This window comes from Sciurus vulgaris (genome assembly GCF_902686455.1).
Source record: "Sciurus vulgaris genome assembly, chromosome: 5".
Classification (NCBI taxonomy): domain Eukaryota; kingdom Metazoa; phylum Chordata; class Mammalia; order Rodentia; family Sciuridae; genus Sciurus; species Sciurus vulgaris.
In genome coordinates, this window is record NC_136465.1 from 23,586,855 (window position 1) to 23,609,104 (window position 22,250).

General features: G+C 40.7%; 1 protein-coding gene across 2 annotated transcripts in view; it reads right to left on the reverse strand.

Moving 5' to 3' along the window:
- Positions 1-6,345: 6,345 nt before the first annotated feature.
- Positions 6,346-22,250, reverse strand: part of SH3RF1 (SH3 domain containing ring finger 1) — a 157,066-nt gene continuing 141,161 nt past the window's right edge. For both annotated transcript variants that reach the window (XM_079142950.1, XM_079142951.1), the window contains exons 11-12: positions 15,578-15,936; positions 6,346-6,814 (exon numbers count right to left, since the gene is read on the reverse strand). In XM_079142950.1, coding sequence (XP_078999076.1) covers positions 6,646-6,814; positions 15,578-15,936 — 528 coding nt within the window. In that variant the 3' untranslated portion in view covers positions 6,346-6,645. The remainder of the gene's footprint in view (positions 6,815-15,577; positions 15,937-22,250) is intronic.

Here is a 22,250-nt window from a genome sequence, read left to right on the forward strand (position 1 = left end):
GTGGATGTGGCTATTTGAGCACCCTGGGGACCAACATAATACAGGAACCACTTTTAAGCGCTCTCAATTTCTGTGTCAGTTACTATACAGAGAGGGTTTCTGTGACCCAGGTGGTCTCATGTGATAGAATAGTCTGAAGCCAGCAGTTGTTTTGCACAAAGCCCCACAAGATTTGGTGGTACGGTGATCTGTTATCTAAAACAGAAAAGGGATTTTTACTCACAGAATCCCCATCTCTAACCCCAAATTCTAAATCAGAACCAAAAAGATTTTTTTTTTCTTTTTTGGGCTGGGGATGGAACCTAGGGCCTCTGAGCTACATCCCTAGCCTGAATCAGTTCTTAATAGGAAGTCTTACTAAATGTTGGTAGGAAAGAAAGAGGAAAAAAAAAAAAAAAAAGACAAATTCAGACCACAGATGGTTGAATTAGTTTATGTTAAAGAGTGAGCTGGCAGCAAGGTATCAGTCTTCACTGCCTTTAGGGAGTTTATTGAATGTGTTTTGTGATATAATTTATCAGGAAATATGTTTTGTAGCACCCTTGAGTGCTTAAAAAAAGGGAGAAGGTAATTCCATTAAGCTTTCAATTTTCACTGGCAAAAGAAATGAACTGGATATGATTGAAAAGATAAGGTGCTGGCCTTCACTTGAACTGACCTTGCTTCAGGGGCTGGGGACTAAGAAGCATGGCCTTTGTTCCAGAGATGTCACTTCATGTTTAATTAGAGGGCTAGAGTGTCATTTTTTTCCCTCTATAAGCCCTAATCTCAGTTTGCTGAGAAAATGACCGTTAAGTTCACAGCGGGCAGATCATCTGATCATCATGCTAACGGCTTTGGGAATCATGTGTTCATTCTGGGGATCCTAAATCGAGACAGACATGCAAGAGATACGCCCTGATACTCGGGGAATATGCATCTCTGCTTGCTTGGAAGTCCATGGTCCACATAGCCAAACCAAAACCTCCATTAGGTTTCTCCAGTACTCTCTTTGGATCTAATCCCTTTGCCTAAGTTTTGGGGAGGAAGAAGTCATTCAAAATTAAAGAAATGATCTCTTGGCTGAGATGTAGCTCAGTGTAGGGCACTTTCCTAGCATGCGTGAGGCCCCAGGTTGCATCCCCAGCACCTCAGGAAAAATAAATTAAGAAGAAAAACAATTCTATTTCTCAAAGTTAAGTGTTTTCACATATCTGGCAGTGTTTCTAACACATCGAGTTCTGTAATCCTTAGTGTATAAATTGCCTCCCTGTGAGAGCTGGATACAGTCTAGCAATGCTGGGTTTTGGTTTCCCCTTTTTTGAATCATCTTTCTAAAACAGCATTTTATTCTCAAAAACTGCACTAATACTGTGGCTATTGCCACTATGGCTCTTTGTATTTAAATCTAAGTAATTACAATGAAATCCAATTTAAAAATAAGGAGCACCTAATTTCAAAACTATAAATACCTTAACCCCTTTAAGTACTTGTCTTTTAGATACATCTGTTAATCAAGTACAAAATAATACTACCGTATTCATCTCAGTTTTGTTTATAATATCAAAATATTGGAAATAACCTGAATGTTGACCAGTAAGACACTGGTCAGTTATGCCCTTCTTCTGCCATAGACATGTGGCTATTGAACCCTTGAAATGTGGCTATTGTGACTGAGGAAGTCACACCTGGGTAGCAGGAGCCCTGCCCCACCCCCCATGGTCTAAAGCCTGGTGAAATTATTCACTAATTCGGATTGCTCACCCTGTCTTGCCTAGCTTTCCCATGGAAACCCCAATAAAGGCAGTGGGCTAAACATTCCCTTTGCTCTCATCTTCTGCCCCTACCGCTCTGATGTCTTTTTCATGGACTGTGTGGTACACAGTGCCTCCCAGCAGGAGAATCACAAATTCAAAGCCAGCCTGGGTAAATAGTGAGACCCTGTCTCAATATAAAATTTTCAAAAGGCTGGGCATATATACTTCGGTGGTAGAGTGCTTGCCTAGCATGCATGAGTCCCTGGGTTCAATTCCTAGTACTGAAAATGTAAAAAGATCAATGTCAGTTGTGTGTCCCTTCAACCTACTTACTGGAGTCTGAAGCATTGCAGAACAATGAGAATTAGCAAGCGTAAGATCCATATGGCGTTCCTGAAATGGAAATCTAATGAGCCAAAAAGGAAAGTTATTACACTTGACCCTTGAACAACTTAGGGGCACCAACCTCCTCATGGAGCCAAAAATCTGAATATAACTTATGAGTCCCCCAAAACTGAAATGCCAATAGCCTGCTATTGACCAGAGTCTAACTGGTAACATCAACCTATACTTGATTAACCTAGACTTTGTATGTTTTATGTACTGCATACAGCAAAAAATATGTGAGACCCACCAGAGATAGCTTTTTCCTGCCACACACAAGAACTACTCATGTGGGGATGATAAGTAGCACACAGTTTCAAGCAGACAGTCTTAATGCTTGAGTTCACCACAATGGCCATAGGAGGTGGCTACAAGATTAATATAGTTCTACAGTTAATTTTATGCAGTTATGAAGTTATGATAGCTTACACATCTCTCAATTGTAAATGGGGCCACAGTCTACTTCAGTTTTGATAAAATTTAACTTTTTATAGCAGATTTGCATGTATTTTATGGTAGTAAATGACAAAATAAGACTATTATCTACTATTTTACACATTCATGACATACCTGATTTTTTCTTGTTTCAACATGTCTAGGCTACGTGGTTTAGTGCAAGTTTTTTCAAATTATTGCAAATCTCCAAACAAAGAATCCCTTTGTAAGTGGACCTGTGCAGTTCAAACCTGCATCGTTCAAGGGTTGGCCGTAATGAGAAGTCAAAGAAATGTTCATTTGTAAACAAGAGACAGCGTATTTGAACAGTCTCACCATTTACTTTGGCTGGTTACCATTCAGTCTAACAGCTCCTTACTATCTCTGGTGAGGATCACTAAGGGGCGGGCAGAGCAAATCCCCAGCTCTCCCTATTACAGTCTGGATCTCAGGAGTCAGTGAGGGTTACTCCCCTTAGCCAAATCTGGATATTAGCTAATCTCTTTTGTAAATGTTTATTCTGGGAGGCTGGCAAACGCTTTTCCTTGGAAAGGAGTACTTTCAATAGGACTCCATCTTTTTTTTTTTGTTTGTTTGTTTTTTGTTTTTTGTGGTGCTGGGGATCGAACCCAGGGCCCTGTGCTTACAAGGCAAGCACTTTACCAATTGAGCTATATCCCCAGCCCAGGACTCCATCTTGATAAGGACTTGGTTTAACTGCTTCGAAACACATTTTTAAAAATTTCACATGGACGCGCACTTGGAGTTGCACAACTTAGTTAAACAGCTATTAAAAGTATTTTCCAAATTTGAATAATAGGGTTGTTCATAGTTCTGGATTAAAATATTCACCTGAACTTCAGAAGGTATAAAAATGTCCTAAACTGTGTGTTGTGTGTGCTTCTAGTTCCAGCTACACAGGGGGCTGAGGTAGGAAAATCACTTGAGCCCAGGAGCTTGAGACTGGCCTGGGTAACAAAACAAGACACTGTCTCAATCAATTATAGTCAATCAGTCGATCAATCAAATGGATGGCCAATTGTCAAAGAGTAGACAATTAAAGGCACAGCAGCTGGAAACATCACCTTCATTTGTTCTTTCTGAATGCAATTAGACCCCATTACTATATATCATGTACTCTAATAAAGTGAGATAAAATATTTGAAACTAGAGGTAAGGAATTTAATGCCACACATTAAATGTATTAAAATTAAAGTTTCAAAACAGTGATAATTTCTCCTTTGCCTCTCACCTCACCTAATGGGATAGAGAGGTCAGTAATATGAAGAAACTAACAACTGACTTACACAGGTGATTACAAAGGTGGTTTTTGGTAAAGCTACAATACAACCTGGAATTCCTGATTTTTAATTCTGACAAGTCATTTGAGATTCAGCAAAAATTAATGGAAAAATATTTTTAAACAAGAATTATGTGGTCCTTTTATTTCATGGAAGATTAAGATCATGGTAGGTCTCAGGGTTAGATCCCCAAGCCATGTTGAGACCTAAGGGGCCATAAGGTTGGTTGTAAGTCTGCTACTCTTTACATGGCTTCTAGCACTTACCAGACTCCTTAGTAACCCTGAAGGTGAAGAGGGAGGGGAGCAGAGGTGCTACGCAGTATTTTGTGAGACCCCACAGACTTTGCAGAAGACCTCAAGCTTCTTGGAGGAACTAAACAAATAAGGTTTGATAGTTGGAGGGGTAAAGTGTGTTATAACTACCAAAACAATTCTTGCAGACATCTGCTGTTTGAGGTGTATGCAAAGAATTCTTATGAAATAGAAATCAAGTTAAAAGTGTCCAGGTTGGGGGAGGGGGCAAAATTTTAAGGATTGACACGGGGGACTTATAAAGGTTGAACATCAAATTTTAATCTTGAAACATTTTATCTAGTCCTCAAATTGTTAACATGAAAAGGAATGATAAATTATAATTTTATCATTACCATATCACTGCGTAACAAGCCCTTGTTACAAAATCCATCTACTGTCTCCAAAAAACCAATAGAAAACCCATACATTATATTACCTAATGATCTATTAACAGATGAAATTTTAACCAACTTTATACCAGGAAACTATTAACAGAGGTACTTCAATCACATAGCTTAAAATATGAAGAAAAGACAGGTAAAAAAATTATCTTAACCTGTAGTAGTCTTTTTACTTTTTAAAATTTTTATAAAATACACTAATTTCCCAAAATAAAGAATATTATGACACATTGGTGTCAACTTACAACAGATGAAAGCTGGTATCAGCTTTTTTTCCTAACTAAAGTTCATTTCACCAACCTTTATATATTACATGAATATCCCAGTAAAGTATTTAAAAAAAATTCCAACACACAGGAACAGAATGTACAGTGTTTTATATAAAAAAAATGAACTTAGGAATGATTTCATTTTCAACCACATTCTATATCTTTTTAAGACAATGAAACTTCTTGCTATTGCAAGAAGACTTTTCAGTCCATGTTTCTACTTCCCAGCATTAATTCTTAAAAGTGTAGGAAAAAAAAATTTGTTGTTTCTTTACTTAGTTCCCATGAGAAAACTGTGGTAACAACCTCACTACCAGGCTGCCTTCCCTCCCTTTGTTCTCAGGACTCCCCAGACCCACGACTGCGTGGCACCGTAATGAAGTCGGTGGAAGAGGCCAATGACATCAAAGAATGGATATAAATATAAAAAGGCAGGCTCAGCTGGATCCTGCCACAATTGTAAGGTGTGGGCACACTAGCTCCCGCCAAGCCTTCCAGAGCTTCCAGGGAACAGCTTCAGGAGCAGCCTCCTAGATGAACTCATCCTTTTCATCTGTTTGCTGGGAGAACACAGAGCATTTTTGCTCATGGCTCCTGCGATGGCTGATGGACACCTTAGCCAGAGAGGGAGCAAGTGTGCTCAGCATACCTTGGTCAGGAGTAGCTTTGGGGTAGAGAATGCTGTTTATTTTACATCTCCTGCATTGGTCAATTCTGAGTGCAAATTAACCTCAGCAGAAAATTGCAACGAAATACACACACCATGCACAGTCCATATCACTGTGGGAATTGGCAACACATGCAAGACGGTGGAGAAAGAGCCACAATGGATGAATGTAAACTTTTCACAGTGTTTCTTACAGCCTTTGACCTGAACACAAGCGCATCACTTACCACCACATCTCACAAACGTTTTACTGTGTCCTGGGCATGCAGATCATGGGGTAAAATGGAAATTACATTTCATAGCCATTCTCAGACAGTGAGTACAATGTCAATGTTCCCCACTTTCCAACCAATGAATTGAGCTGCTTCTGTTATAAAACTAAATATCATTTCTGAATACATTTCTAGGATGCTTGTGCTTTGTTTTTCTTATCACTTCACTGGTTTCATTCTAGGGAAATTAAAAACCCATGAAATTAAATTGAGGACTAGGTCTTCAGGTTGATTCCTGATCAAACTAGAAAGAAAGAATCACTAACTTTTCTTCTCTTGAGTTTTTCTCCCTACCCCAGGCCCTTACTGATATTGACTCAATTGTATGCCTGGTTTCCCAAAGAGGAAAGCCCAAATTAGAGAACTGGCAATTCTGTCTTAAAGAAGCAAAATATAATGGCGGGGGGGGGGGGGGGGGGGGGTAGGGGCGAGGGAGGGAAGATGCATTCTACATTGAAATGAATCTCTCGCTCTCAACAGGAGATAATCCAGCTTCTCCTTGGCTTTCATTTCATAAATTAATAATTTCTTAAAATCATAATCCAAAGAATTTATCTATTATAAGAAAGGTTCAAGTTTAAAAAAAAAAAAACAAATAAATTAGTTAAGCCTTGTAAACAATTGTCCATTTTAGTTATACATCTTAAAAAAAAAAAAAAGGTTGCTCAGTACAAGGCACACCTTACAGTCCCAAGCGAGTGGAGAAACCCAGACACCTGCTCCGCTCTGCTGGCTGGCGCGGCTGTGCTGAGGCTCTGCAGCCACACCAACCCTCTGCTCAGCTTCTGACCCTCTGGAAGTCCACAGATGTGCTCTTTCCATAAAACTGTTTTGTGCTCTTTTGTCGTGTGATGTGATTTTAAGTCTTCCCCGTGTTTGTCTCCTCAGATGTTTTCCACAAAGCTTCCCGGGAAAAGGCCGGTTTTCCCATTGCGTTGTAATGTGCCCTTGAACCAGCCATCCTCTCGCTTTTTATGAACAAACACAATATCTCCTTCTTTAAGTTCAAGTTCTGCCTCACTCTGAGGAGGATAGGAAACCACCACCCGGTGCCTACAAAAGAGAGGGAGACTTTAGTTAAGGCCATTCAAAGCAGCGGTAAGAATGGTGCACTTTGGGTCTGTACAAGCCTTCAAGACAGACAGAATAGGAAATGGCATCAATTTGTTTAGAAGGGTCTGTAAAAACTCAAAATATAGCTCTTCTCTGCTTTGTAGAGACTTGTTTGGCATTAACGGTGTTTGGATATGTGCATCTGTCCACTCCTGATGGCCCAGACTGGTTTGTTTAAATGACCTATGCAAGAGGGCCACTTTGACCCCTCCCAGTGTTTGTATGTTGGCCAGACAGAAGGAAAGTCCTGTTCTATTTCCCAGGAGGAGAACTGTCCTGCCCTCTATTCCAAGAAGACAGGGGAGTATTTATTTGGTGAGACTGGGAGAAGAGCTGAGCAGCTGGGTTCAGGCCTCTCTGAATTGCCTGCCTACAGGCTGAGTGAGTTCTGCTCTGTCTTATGTTGTAAGCGGAAGAGGGGTCAGGCCTGTCTGCTGGTGGTACATCTGAAAGCCTGTCTCTTTGCAGCCCTTATTCTGGGGCTTGGCATGGGTGAGGCAGGAATGCTGAGGAAGTTCATCTGCTTTACACAGCCACATTCTCCTTTGGGAAGGTAGCCCAGAGTCCAGACATGGAAGGCAAGACTGTGGCCACAGATTCAATCCACCTCCACCAGTAAAGAGGTTGACATTCTGTTAGTATCAGATCTGTGTCTATTTCTGTGTCTATTTCACCTTGTTTCTCAACTCAGGTATCAGTGGGAAAAGGTAGAGTTAGCATTAGACACTCCAGCAGCTTGTTGGTTTAATATTACCTATTCCCTGCCTCCTTACTGCTGAGTCTCCCTGCATGGGATTACTATCAGCAGCCAAGGAAGCCAGAGGAGGGTGACTTATTTTAGGATCTATATTCTTTTAGTCTTTTCAATTTATCCAGTGATATTTCTTTCCTTAACTCCTTTTGCTTTTTCCAACTAAATGGTGGGGGGTGGGAATGGTGGTATATGGTAGCTAACACCCCATGGGTCAACCATGATCCTTGCCTTCCTGAATTCTCAACACTTGTGTAGGCTCCTCCCACAATGCACAGGAATGACCTGTGGGACTGATAAAATATTATGAAAGTGACAGCGGGTGATTTCTGAGGCTAGATCATTAAAGGTATGTGGCTTCCAGTTTACTTTCTCTTGGATCATTCACTGTGGGGAAAATCACCTGCCATGTTGTAAGGACACTCAACATCCCTATGGAGGTCAATATATGGTAAGGAACTGAAGCCTCTTTCCAAAAGTCAGATCTAGCCAGCTAATAGTGACATGAATGAGCCACCCTGGAAGTGGATCCTCCAGCCCCAGTCATTCACATCCATTTACATTTGCAAAGATGATATATCACACTATTATACTATTAAAAAATATCTTTACAAAGATTAAGTGGCTACCCAAACAATCACTCAGTTCCTTTGGGCACAGAGACCAAATGCTCGTCAACATCTGAAGCAAAAGCACGACACAGAGGTTGGAAACTGTTTAGAAAGAGTTAGCTATTCAGACACAAGTATTTATAAACACATGGGTAAAGGTTCAATCAAGCACAGACTGGAGGAGGAGGCCTGGCACTGTGAGGGAAGCACTGGCCTAGGAAGGGGGGTGATACAGTTTTTTAGAGACACACAAGCTGCTTAACTTTGGGTCAGTTATCTTAGCTTTCTTAGCCACAGTTTCTGCATCTGTGGAATAGGACTATAATGAGATGCTTTGAATGAAGCCCTTAGGATGGAAACTGACAAGGAGTTCAACCCCAAAACATGATCATATGGCTTACGCAAGAATAGGCAGGGGCCTAGCATTTTTTGGAGGTGAGGTCTGAAGGGTGGACCCCTAACCAGGAAACTCAGGCCACAAACTAAAGACTCTCCTGATGATGAGACTTAAAGAAACTTGAAAACGATCAGAGTTTTAGAATCCTTTCTCTGACAAACAAGTTTATTATGGTTTTATCTGAAGGAAAGATGCAGATGAGATTTCTCAGGTCTGATGCCAATGTGCTAAAAATCCAGGTAAAAAGAAATGATGTAGTTGCCATTTGGGGCAAGTTAAAATTTAAGCAAAGCTTTACAATTCTAGAAAAAAAGTATACAAGTGATTCCAAACACATTCAGGGTAGATCTCTCATGAGACCCATTTCTGACTGGTTCTCTGCAAGCTGCCTTAAAGGTAAAATGGAACCAAAATAGTTTGAAAAACTTGAAGTGAATTAGATTAATATCTGCATTTTATAAAATGCACTAAACCAATTTTGTCAAAAAAATTTTTTTTGAACTAGAACTGCTGCAGGGCTAAGAACATAATCTTCCTGCCAAGTTCCCAGTGGGAGCAAATTTTCATTGCTCAGTTATAAACCTCTGGGGGGTGGAATGAGAAACTATGTGCATAATGGAAACTGTGACACAATCTTGATCATATGAAGACTACCAGGTGCAGCAGCGACAGACTGCACTTAGAATTCTTCCAGCTCAGATCCTGGCCATGGGCCTTGTGAGGTGGTTTGCACAGAGTTTTCTAACACAGACTCATGTGGCCAAATTCTGGGCACAATAGGCCAACTATCTCAGGCATTGAAAAGCTTTGCCAAGTAGAATGTTCACAGGCTCGCAAACAGATGTAAGGCCCAGCTGTGGAGGTCCTTCACATCTGTGCCCTGCCCTCCACCTCACTTGGATTAGGCCCGTCTTTATATGAACAGGGCTTTGGGGGCAGTTCTGAACCTCACGAGTCCATGATTTCCATGGCACCTACTGATCTGCCTCCCAAATTTGCATGCCGTCCACTCCTCTTCATTGTCCCTGTCACCATCCTGGTTGGTGACCTCATTACCATCTACTTCCTTTCTGTCTTGACTCTCTCCCTGTCTCCAATCCATTCTACACATTTAATATTCTTAAGTGGCAACTCTATTTGCAGCTACCCATTGCTGAAAAATCACTACCAGCGCCCTAATGCCTGTAAGGTTAATCCTCAGACTAGTCCACAAAGCCCTCAATGATCTGGCCTTAATCTCTATTGCTACAGCTGCCATTATCACCATGAATGTACCGAACACCTCCCTAAGTTGGAACATGTCTCCCAGATATGGTCTCCACTTCTCCCACTCCATACTTTGCTCATGTGGTTCCTTCCTCTGGGAATTTCTTTAACACCCATCTCTACCCATCCACACCCTATCAATCTCTCAAAGCCTGGCTCCAATTCCCTCCTGTGAAATCTCTAGCCCCAAGGCTGGAAGTAATTTCATGCTTGACTAAATCCCAGAGGCCTCCATGTATATTTCTTAAGGCACTTAGCACAGTCTACATTGTATTATTACCATCTGTGTCCCTGTCTCATTTATTCTACCAGACCATAATCTGCTTGAGGGGTGAGACGATGCTAAATTCACTTTATATCTCACACTACCAAACACAGTTATATATGGTAATTATTGTTAAGCATGGATCATGATGCAAAGGCCTATTTGTACAGTAAAGCTATTTTTTAATGTATTTTAAATGTTTCTTATAAAGGAATGAAATCCAGACACCTGCTACAACATAGGAGAACCTTGAAAACATCATGCTAAGTAAAATAAGTCTCACACTAAAAATACTGCGGGACACACACTAAAGGACAAACACTGTATTACAAGACACCCAGGATAGTCACTCAGAGACAGGAAGGAGAACAGCAGCTTCACGGTTTATGGGCGCACAGACGGGGAGTTGCTTTAAAGGATGCAGAATCTCAGGGTGGGATGATGAGTATTTCTGGAGAGGGACAGCGGTGAGTGGTTGTAAACGATCAATGCACATGTACTTGACGCTGCTAAATTGCACATTGATAAATTGGCAAATTTTATCTGTATTTTACCACAGTTCAAAAAATGAGATGAACAAATGAATAAAAAGAAAGGAAATATTAAAAGGAAGGAAGGGAGAGAGAGAACAAGCTAACTTGTACCATGGCTGCTGGAAAGTTCCCCCTCATCTCTTTGAACAAAGAACTCTGACATAGGTGTGGGGTGTGGGGTGTGGCTCAGACCCGAATGGGCCTCTGCATGGCTGTGTGATGAACTCACCTTCCGTGACAGTTACCAGGGTAAAATCAGAGAAACAAGTCTTGTTACTACGTGAAGAAATTCTACTCACATCCAAAGCCAAACCTCCTGGTTTGGGCTACAGTATTCTAGCTTTCACCTAGACAGACTCTGGCAATCTTTTATTAGTACACATTTTCTATTTCCTTGGTTTGTCTGGCTTCTCTGGTGTTCTCTGAAGTTCATGCATTTTCATTTCTAATCTCCTCTGGTTTAGCCCAAATTGGCCTCCCTGTAACTCTGGGTGCCACTCAATCCATCACCTTGACCTGGGTGAGTAACCACCACTGCTTTCTGCCAGTTGCCACAGCAATCTAATATCCAATTACACATTTCACTCACAAGACCGTGCTAGCTGGCTTGGGGGCTTGCTCAAAGTCCAAGTAAATTATGTCCATCACTTCACCCAGTGGGTTCATTGTCACTGACTTAAAGAAATTAATCATGCTGGTTAAGCCCGACTGCCTTTCTATAAATCTATCTCTATCCAATGTGTTTGTTTCCAAGTATTTTAGCCTAATCCCTGATCAAAGATCATAGGTTCTTTTCCAATTCAGGAGATGGGCTTATAGGTATCTGGTTATCATACACTAAAAATATTTCTATGAAATTCTATTTTTTAAGTTTAATTCCTAAACTTAAAAACACACACACAGAGAGCTGACTTGCTGTGTCTCCCTAAGCCATACATATGTACATATGTCGGAGGGGGGGTTGGGGTGTCACACATTTGCCACCCCTTCCAAAACATTTTATTTCTACTTTCTCTTTGCAATTTCCTAATTATCTTTTCTCACTCCTCAAATACAGTCTAAAATATTTGTTCTATTATTTCTGCTGTCATCAATTATACATTTTCTGCCTCCAGGATAGAGTGCTATTTCTTGCTTGTTTTTCTTCAGTCGCTCTCACAAACACAAAAGAATCCTTTTGTTCCTTAGAGAATTCCCTCAGCTGACACTGAGACCTGTCAACACACTTCAAGGTTCGTCCTTCCTTATTAAGAGACTGCTTAAGTCTTTACATCACATGAATGCTTCTTTCCATCGACAGCACTGGCAGCCCCAGTCACGAACTTCTTTCTTTCTTTTCTTTTTTTAACTTTAATTATTTATTTATTTATTCCTTTTACTTTAGATTTATGGGACAGGGTCATGATTTGAGAGGTTTGGTGCTCGCTCTCATTATAATCTGTAGGAATCCCTATCTCATATTGTTCCAATATCATACACTAAAAATATTTCTATGAAATTCTATCAATAAAAGTTCTACCAAAAGAAACCTGGGCTTCTGCACTTTGAGAGGGCAAGGACTGTTGGTGTTCACCTTGTCAATCAAGGACACATAACATCTCAAACGCTTTCTGAATCATACTGATATGAAAGTTGATTCTTTCTTCACGTTAAGCAGCAAGTACTTTTTACTGTGCTAAAATTTTAAAAATATGCAAATAGGTCATCCCTAAATTATATACTTGGTAGCTTTATATTTTTATTTATTTTTTAAGTTTTCCTGGTGCTGGGATTGAACCCAGGGCCTCACGTGCCAAGCAAGTGCTTTATCACTGACTACATCCCCAGTTCTCCTTGGTAGCTTTCTATTAAAAAATTCATTTCGGATGGATAATAGCACATTTTCTTATACTAACTTCCTTTTGCTTTTACAGTCGGGCAGACTTAAGAAAACAAGTTAAATAAATACCATTCCCATCATTGTATGAAAGTAAAGGGCTTTGAAAAGTTGGTAGAGCTGGTTATTGTATTTAATATGTCATTGAGCATATGAATTATAAAAATATAAACTTGGGCAGAAATCTTCTCTGAAGACCTATTTCCCACTCCTAAAAATCGAAATGGTTATATAAAAAATCTGTGAGAGAAATCCAGAGTGCCCGAGCCCATCTGTCCCATCATTAAATTCTCCATGTTCCCTGTCTGATGTGCATCCCTTGCTCCCCAAAACGCCATCACCTGTCTTCGTTAGTAATTTCTCCTTTTCAGACCCGCTGAACAGCAGGAGCCTGCTGTTCAAAATGAGCCCCTCTAAGAGGAAAGGGCTGGAACGCAGAAGCCACAGAGATTGAGGACATCTGGCAACTGAAAAGGAATGCATAATGGGGTAGGAGGCTAGCAGTGCCTGACTCAGGGCCTGGGGAGAGTCTGAGCCAGTGAACCATCCCTGGAAACAGTCACACAAATACCAAAATGACAGAGGAAAGAGGAGACAGCCTCAGGGAATGCGGGAAACTGCAGATCAACGCCTGGAGGGAAAGAGGGGGCCTTTGTGACCAAAAGAAAGTACACAAGTGATTGGACTATCTCCAGGGACACAGCCTCCTGTCCCTGGAAAGCAGAGTAACAGCACTGCAAGAGGAAGCCTGGCTCTCAGAAGAAAAGATCAAGTGAAGTCAGTACACAACTTCAAAGCTTTACCGAGAGCACGACAAACGAGAAAGGAAGATTGCAAGTGGAAGGAGGAGACGCCTTTTCAGGGTAATGTCTCATTTCACAAGTGGTTTCATAAGAATCAGAACTATTACTTCACCTCGCTATAAAAACATAAACCCTGTACTTTGGACTTAACGCACACAGGTTGTTTAAAGTTTATTCTTTCCCATTTTTCATAGTGTTTTCCCACATTTTTAAATTGGTGCATTAGAGCTGTACATAATTATGGGAATTTGTTGTTACATATCCGTACATGCACACAATATAACAATACAATTTGGCCCATATCACTCCCCAGCACATCACAGTTTATTTTTAAGTAAGAAAACGTGCTGCAAAATCACATAAATGAAGACTTTAGATTTTGATGAGTATGAATGTTCACATGGCTCTATCTGAAAGGCAAAGGTAAGTGCTGGGGATGTGGCTGGGTGGCACAATGCTTGTCAGGCATGGATGAGGCCAGACAATCCCCAGCACACCAGTAAATAAATAATTAATTAAAAATGCAATGGTGAAGTAATTTGAGTCCTTTTAAAGTACAGCACTTTATCCATTCATCTGTTGAAGGGCATCGAGGTTGGTTCCACAATCTAGCTATTGTGAACTGAGCTGCTATAAACATTGATGTGGCTGCATCATTGTAGTAGGGTGATTTTAAGTCCTTTGGGTATAAACCAAGGAGTGGGATAACTGGGTCAAAAGGTGGGTTCATTCTAAGTTTTCTGAGAATTCTCCATACTGCTTTTCAGAGTGGCTGCACCAATTTGCAATGCCACCAGCAATGTAGAAGTGTGGCTTTTTCCCCACATCCATGCCAACATCTATTATTGTTTGTGTTCTTGACAATAGCCATTCTAATTGGAGTAAGATGAAATCTTAGAGTTAATCTGCATTTTTCTAATTACTAGAGATATTGAACATTTTTTATATATTTATTAGTCACCTGTATGTCTTCTTCTGTAGAGTGCCAATCCCAAAAAACCAAAGGCTAAATGTTTTCCCTGGTTAAGTGTGTGTGTATACACATGCACACACACACACACACACACACACACACACACACATATAATGAGGATGGGGGTGTGGGGGTGAGAAGAATGGAGGAACTTTAGATTATGTAGAAGAAAGTGAGGGGGGTATACGAAAAATGATGAAATGAGACAGATATCATTACCCATGTACATGTACAATTACACAAATGGTATGAATCTACATGGTGCACAACTATGGAAACGAAATGATGTATCCTATTTGTGTAAAATGAATCAAAATGTAGTCTGTAAAAAATTTTTTTTAAAAAAATAGCACTTTATAGTATGATGTCAGTTCTCTAACACAGAAAATGCTATACAAAAGGCAAAAGGCTAGGCTTGCATGAATTAGAAATTTGCTTACAGAAACAATACAAAGGCACTTCAAGCAAAATGTTTTTAGGTTTGTATGTTATGGGAAAATAGCACACCACTTTTAGGGCTCTTCATGATGTTTTCCTGGGTAATGAACAGTATTTCATTTCTCAGTTTGTATAATCCAGGTAGATTTTGTCTCCTTAAGTGTATTTTCTTTCCTAACACACCCCTAGAACCCCACTGGCTATATCAAACAAAACTTCTCCCGTTTGTAATCATTATTCAAGGGCAGAATCACTAAAACAGAGCTCATTATTCTGAGTGTACTGAACCAAGTCACTGGGTCAGGAGAAGAGTCAGAACTAAGACTGAGGACAGTCACACTCTTCTGAGTCAGAAGGAAGAAGGGAAGAATTCTCCGAGCAGCCGCACTCTCTACCTGCTTTAAGCCAGCAGGTGATGGTATCAACTTTTAATAAATGCAGAGGTTAAATACAGGGAGTGACTGCTGGTGAGGGAACAGAAGCAGGAAGAAGGACAGAAATACGAACGAGTTCCTAGTGACTGACAAATTTCATCTGGATACATTCTAGAGTGGTGGACCAGAGAAAACAAAGAAAAAGATGGTAGGAGACCTACCCCACGGAAAAGGCCTAGGGACAGAGGAGGAAGGAGACCAGAATACACTGCAGCATATGAATATTCAGAGCTCGTTATTAAAAATTCAGCTGAAAATAAGGACGCAAGAAAATATCTTAGATATCAGACTGTGTTTTCCAGCAAAAAGCTTGTTCCTCAATTCACAGTTTTCTCCTAGAAGGCCAGGGAACTCACCTTTCACAAACAACAGGCCTAGACTCACTGATGACAGGACCCAGGGAGGAACATGCCTGGCGAGGAGGTGGAGCGATGGGGACCGCGGAGTCCAGGGAGCTTGTTTTCCGATGGAAAGCATCCTGGGCCAGGGCTGCTCCTGCTGGTGCCGCGGTGACCGGGCCATCCCCATCCACAGGGCAGGAGCCCGCCCTGCCGTGGCCTCCCCCAGACGGTAGCTCAGGACCCACGGCGCCCTGCAGGGGCAGCTCTCCACCACCCAGCTCCACTTCCAGGGTGGGTGATGCAGGAGGGGACGCTCGGGGCTTCCGTTTGGTGGAGGCACCAGAAAGCAACTTCAGTAAACCCTTTTTTTCTTTCTAGAAAAAAAGAAATAGGGAGAGTAGTTGGAGATGGATGGTGCTGTTGCAGGTGTAATCTAGGGGTCCCTACAGCTCCTGCTTTGATTGGATCTTTTACAATTGTTCCTTGATACTTGGTTATTGGTAATAACAAAAGCTGGCAGCCAGCTTTTCTGCAGTGTTAACCTGTTTGCTGCTGCTTCTCCCATTCAGCTTGAATGCTTTTGTTTGTTTTCGACATCCTGTTGTTCATTATCATCTTCTGTGGAGGTAATGAGATAAGCAGATTTTAAAAAAAGACATAAAACACACCAATTTATATCTCAGGTTGATAAAAATCCAAGTAGATATTTAAGAAGAAAATGAAAAATTCGGATTATGGATTGCATTGTCTGAAATTCTGCTTATCCTGTCTCTGTTGTCAGGGAGCTGAATGAAATGCAAACCCACCAGTATGTTACTGCACATCCATGGATTTGAGCCTTATCATTTATAGGAATGATACCTTCATCAGAGTGAAGGGCTACACCACTTCTTATGTACCATTGCCTTGAGGAAATTTAACCAGTCGATAATTACAGAAGTCAAGTCATTTCTATTGTGTAAGCATTTCCTTAATTAGAAACCCCAAATGCCACATTTTAATGAAAAGTTTCAGTATATTAATATTTTAAAATCTTTTTTGCAAACAAATGCAAAAATAACAATTTTCCCCAACAACCTCATTTCCCAGAAGTCACCTCTTGAATTTTTGCCTGTTGACACTTTCCTGCTTTGCTCTGCTAAGAAAACCAGAGCTTGAACTAGCTTTTCTTCATTTCCAGGCTCAAAGTGCCAGTGTTTTTTGATCACCAAGTTTAACATCATTTTAAAATCATTATCTTAAATTGTTTTACTAAGTTGTCAACTACATCATTAAGTCCTCTGTATGGAAACATTGCTTGAAAATGAAACATTTCATAGAGAACTATTTCTTCAGAAAGCTCTACAAGCAAATCGGAACTATTAAGGCCCACTAACAGTGACATGAAATGATTAGGGCCTACAAGGAAACAAAACACTGAGGGATTTTTCTTGGAAATATGAGCTAGTTCAGATACAGTAAAAAACCCTTGAGGAAATGAATCTGAATCCACAATAACACAATTCCATTAGAGTCAGAATGGCAGAGAGGGGGAGACCAGAGCAATCATTTATCAGATGATGACTGGGAAATTGTACCACAGTCCCCATTTGCCTAACGCTGCTCACAGTATGCATTCTCCCACGGGCTGGAAATGGGAAGCAGGGGTAGGAGGAATAGGGAGTGAGTGCCAAGGTCATTTCTGTACCAGCTTGACTTAGGCTGCAGCTGAGCAGAGCCAGATTCCTTCAAACCCTCCCCAAGGCTGAGCAAAATCCTTCTGCATTTCCCCTCTGTTGTGGTTTGGATGTGAGGTGTCCCCCAAAAGCTCACATGTGAGAAAATGCAGGAAGGTCCACAGGAGAAATGATTGGGTTGTAAGAGTCTTAACCCAATGAGTGAATTAATCCCTGGTGGGATTAACCGAAGTGGTAGGGTGTGGTTGGATTAACTGAAGTGATAGGGTGTGGCTGGAAGAGATTGGAACTGGGGTGTGGTTTTGGGTGTATATTTTGTATCTGGAGAGTGGAGTTTCTCTCTCTCTCTCCTTCCTGATGATGTGAGCTGCTTCCCTCTGCCACACTCTTCTGCCATGATATTCCGCCTCACCTGGTGCCAAAAGGAATGGAGTCGGCCTTCTATGGACTAAGACCACTGAAACTGAGCTCTCAATTAAACCCTTTCTCCTCTACAATTGTACTGATCAGATCCTTTTAGTCACAGCAGTGAAAAAGCTGCCTAAAACACCCTCAAAGCATGACTTCAACTCATCTTACTGGCTTTTCTTCACATATTTAATGTCACATTATCCCACAGGCTACAACATGCGTTCCAATAAATGAACTCACAAATTTGGACTACCTGCTTGAGTGTAGAAACTGTATCTTACACGCCTCTGTATCTCGCTCAGGGCCTAGTACAGAGTCTTTCACCTTTAGAGTTGAGAGGCCAGGACAATATGGGAAAAGGATAAGACCAGCGGAAGGGAGGTCAAATATTTAGCCAGGGATAGGGCTAAGAAGATAAAAGAGGGTTTTGTATTTCCCCAATCCAGATGAAATAAAATCTTTTCTCTATCCAAAAGTCAATGAAGTACCCTGACTCAACAACTGCCAGTATTGTGGCCCCACTTCTTAGAAGGACTCTGAGGTCAAAAGAGTTGAGAAATATGCTGGGAAAAATAATGTCTAACAGCTTACCCTTCGAAGGTAGCTGTCAGCTGCAACTTCTAGCTATTCCTGCCATGATGTAGGAGGGCACATTCTAATCCCTGGACCCCCACGGATCCACCAAGAACATCAAGTCCATTGATAAATTACCATCTCAGCAAGCCACAGCTAAAGATGTTGCTTAAAAGCTCAGTACCGGGCACTCAGAAGAATATCAGATAACTGAAATGCACTCAGGGAACAGCCTTTAAAGTGATTAAGAAGAAAGATGACTTGGTTCATCGAAAATGATTAAACACATTAAATACAGCTTGCTTTAATGACTTCTAAGGGATGTGTTATCATCATCAACTGATGCTGACTACCCATGGAGCAGAAGGCAGAGGATTAGGTATCATGGCAGGGTGCAGGGGGTATAGCGAAGGGATGTTAACACAAGAAAGATGCAACCCTCATTTTGGGGAGCTGTGCTGTTAATTTCTGGTGTTTTCTCTATTAGCAGAACAACACGCCACTTGGGAGAGATAACTTTGCAAATTCAGACACTTATCATTGAAGGGCACCTTTGTTTTTTTTCAAAATTCAACAGCAGAAATAAAAACTGGATGAATTAATGCAGACTACACTTCAGCAAAGCAATTTTTTAAATGCAACGTTAGCACACATGAAAAAGGGTCCTGTCTTTTAACATAAACCTTAATAACTCATCTCCTGTGGGTTTTTCAAGAAATTATTCCCAGATGAAATAATGTTTTTAGAATCATCATTTTTCCTTTCAAAAGGACTGATGATTGAAAACAGCATCACATACCAATAAAACAAACAAACAAAACAACTCTCTGGGTCAGAAAATGATCACCAGATAATCAGAGGTTTTTTTTTTAAATATATGAGATAATTTCTGACAATCAATTTAATTCCTTTCTATCAGTCACATAACAATGAGTCTGACATGGGAAACACCAAGTTGGAGCTCTTTCTGGGGCAGAAATAAACTTTATTTGAACAATGCACAATTAACATCATTCTCCCAGTGAGTCTTCCTTTTTGTTTTTCTTTTTGCCCTCAGACATATGCAGAAATTAGCAAAAAATAGTATTACTGGCCCTAGGCCATCAATAATCTATATAACCAGACTCCCAAAACTCAGAGTCATTGTTCTTAGGTAAGGAATCTCAAAAACTTAATTCATGTGATTGTCTATAGTAATCACACACTTTGAACAAGTATTTACAGAGTGTCCAACAGGAAGAAGGCAAAGTGCTAAACTCAGGGATAGTGAAAAAGACAAAGAATGGCTCATGCTGCCGAGTAGACACAGAAACCTGGCTATAAAATAGGCCCTCTGCCCAAGAATAAAGCCAGGTAAGGGGAGAGTGATGACCTGGGGTGCCTGAGATACAGGGGACCAGGAAAGGGGTCTTTAAGGAGGGGCCCTATGAAGACAGTCATGTGAAATTACAGACATGATCAAAACACCACTAGCTTCAAGAATTTCATTAAAATGCTTTCAGGAGGATTTCTACATTTATTCACAGCAACCTGATGAGGCAGGAATTCATTACTATTCTTGCTGCCTGAAGCTCTCTAAGCTTGCCTAAAATCATCATGCTAGCAAGGGATGTTGGTGAGATTTGAATCAAGCACACGCTCTTCTCTTCTGTGTGTCCAGCACAGGCAATGTCTCTGGAAGCACAGGGGAGTAATAAGAGCAGGCGCATTTCCCAGTCACCACAGATCACAAAGGCTGCTCTCAGTTGAACTCTGTGTGCAGATCTGCACTGCGAAGAGCTGGTCTGGATCCCAGTTCTCAGCAAGGGCAGGGCAGTGACTGTTCACTTAACAGAGAGGGTGGGCTTCCCTTCCAGAAAACAGAAAGGCAAAACACACAGACAATCTTATTTCTGAGAGCAAAAGAAGAATGGGAAGGAAGGAAAATGGTTTGAGCAAAGAAACTACTCAGGAGGGACTTCAGGAAAAGGGCTCAGAATAGAAGACAATAAACATTTACAAACTGGATAGGATGCTCTGCTTAAGAAAACGAATGGAATTGGAGAATATCACGCTAAGTGAAATTAGCCAATCTCCAAAAAACCAAAGGCTGAATGTTTTCCCTGGTAAGTGGATGATGATATATAATAGGGGTGGGGGGTGGGGGATGAGAGAAGAATGGAGGAACTTTAGATTTTGGAGAAGAAAATGAAAGGGAGGCATCATGTAAAAGGATCCATAAGTTCCATGAGGCCACCATGAAAAATGGTGGAATGAGACAGACATCATTACCCTATGTACATGTATGATTGCACAAATGGTATGAATCTACATCGTGCACAACCATAGAAACGAAAAGATGTGCCCCGTTTGTGTACAATGAATCAAAATGCAGTCTGTAAAAACTTTTTAAAAAATAAATAATTAAATTAAAAAAAAAAAAAAAAAAAAAGAATAACAGGTCCTCAAATGGTAGCTGACTAAAGAAAACCTATGGTTGGCTCCCTAAGAGAGAATCTTGAGGAATTTGGGGGTGGGGATTTGAGGCACTAAATGTTGATGTTTTATCCATTTTTAGAAAAACAGTAGATAAAGCTGTTAAACTCATGATTTTGAAAAATCAGGGATCTCACAGAAGGAAAAATAAGAATGATAGAAAGGGTCAGGATTTCATACAAGCAATAACTGAGATTATATTTGAAAATAGAGTTCCAAATACCTATGATCCAATAGAGTACACATGCCAAGTTAGCTAGAGACTTTAACTCTGGGACAAAAACATAACTTCTGGATATCCCTAAGATTCTGTGAGGCAGGACTTCCAAATAAAATATAGCTCATAAGGAACAGCCCAGGCAGGAGAAGAGCTTCTCATACACTTTTCCCTTGACTTGCTGATAGTTTAATCTCACAGAAAGCTGAACACACCGCAATTCTGGATCTGATTCTGATAACCGTGGGAAGACAGAGACCAGCCAGTAGCTGGACAGGCTCTCCCAGAGAAGCAGAAATACCAAGAACTTAGAAGAAAGTGCCCAGAAGAGGCTGGAGGGAGGTTTTAACTCTTCTGTTCAAAAGAACTGATTTTAAAAGTTCAAAGAAAATATATGCATGACATGAAGACGCTTCAAGAGGAAAGGGAAGACTCTCAAAATGAAATTCTACCCATACAATTGCAAATTATCCAGGCAGATGAAAATGTAGAGGTGTCCAAAGGTACTGATGTGATTCCCCAGGAAGCAGACTAATGGGCTCTCTTTTTTAAAAGGACAGAGACAAAAGATCAAGAGAAGGGCCTGTAACAAAGAATATAGCATGGCCCATAGTGAGTCAAGAAGGCTAAAGATCAGAATGAGTTTAAACTTGCCAAAATGCTGAAGACAAAAAAAAAGGGGGGGGGGGTGGATTTTAAAAGTTATGTTTGAAACAAAAAGAACAAGAAAGACACAGATCTGCTATCTGGGGTGTACAGAGGTTCTCAGATGGGAGGAGCAAAGGGAAGGATAATCTTCATACTGTAAAGGAAGAATAATCCTTGAATAAGAAGGAAATGGATGAAGAGATCGAATGGATACTCTTGACAGGTTAATTCACCTCTGAATGCAGAGAAAATTAACAGGCAAACTGTAACCAATCATCTATAAGAGATTATGGTAAACCTGGGGATCAAGGTCAACTCAACAGGCAAAGGAGGACATATTTCAAAAAGAAGACAAGGCACTCTGCAGACTGGGAAATTCTAGAATAGTATTAAATGAAAGGTTTACAAGCACTTAGGAAAGGAAAGGAGAATCTGAGGAGACTCTTGCAGGAAACATTTGCTACCAGTCGGCAATGACAAAAATGAAGGGATACATGTTTGGATAGAGCCCGAAAGGCATTTGCTCTCAATGTGGCATCTGGCAAGTGGCTCCATGATTCCCTAGCAGAGGTGATTTAGAGTGTGGGCTATTGACATGTAGTGGTGAGGATTTGTGATTATTTAAGTGATGATGATCATGGAATTACTGAGTTACTATGGATAGACTTGAAGAAGGGAAGACTTGGAA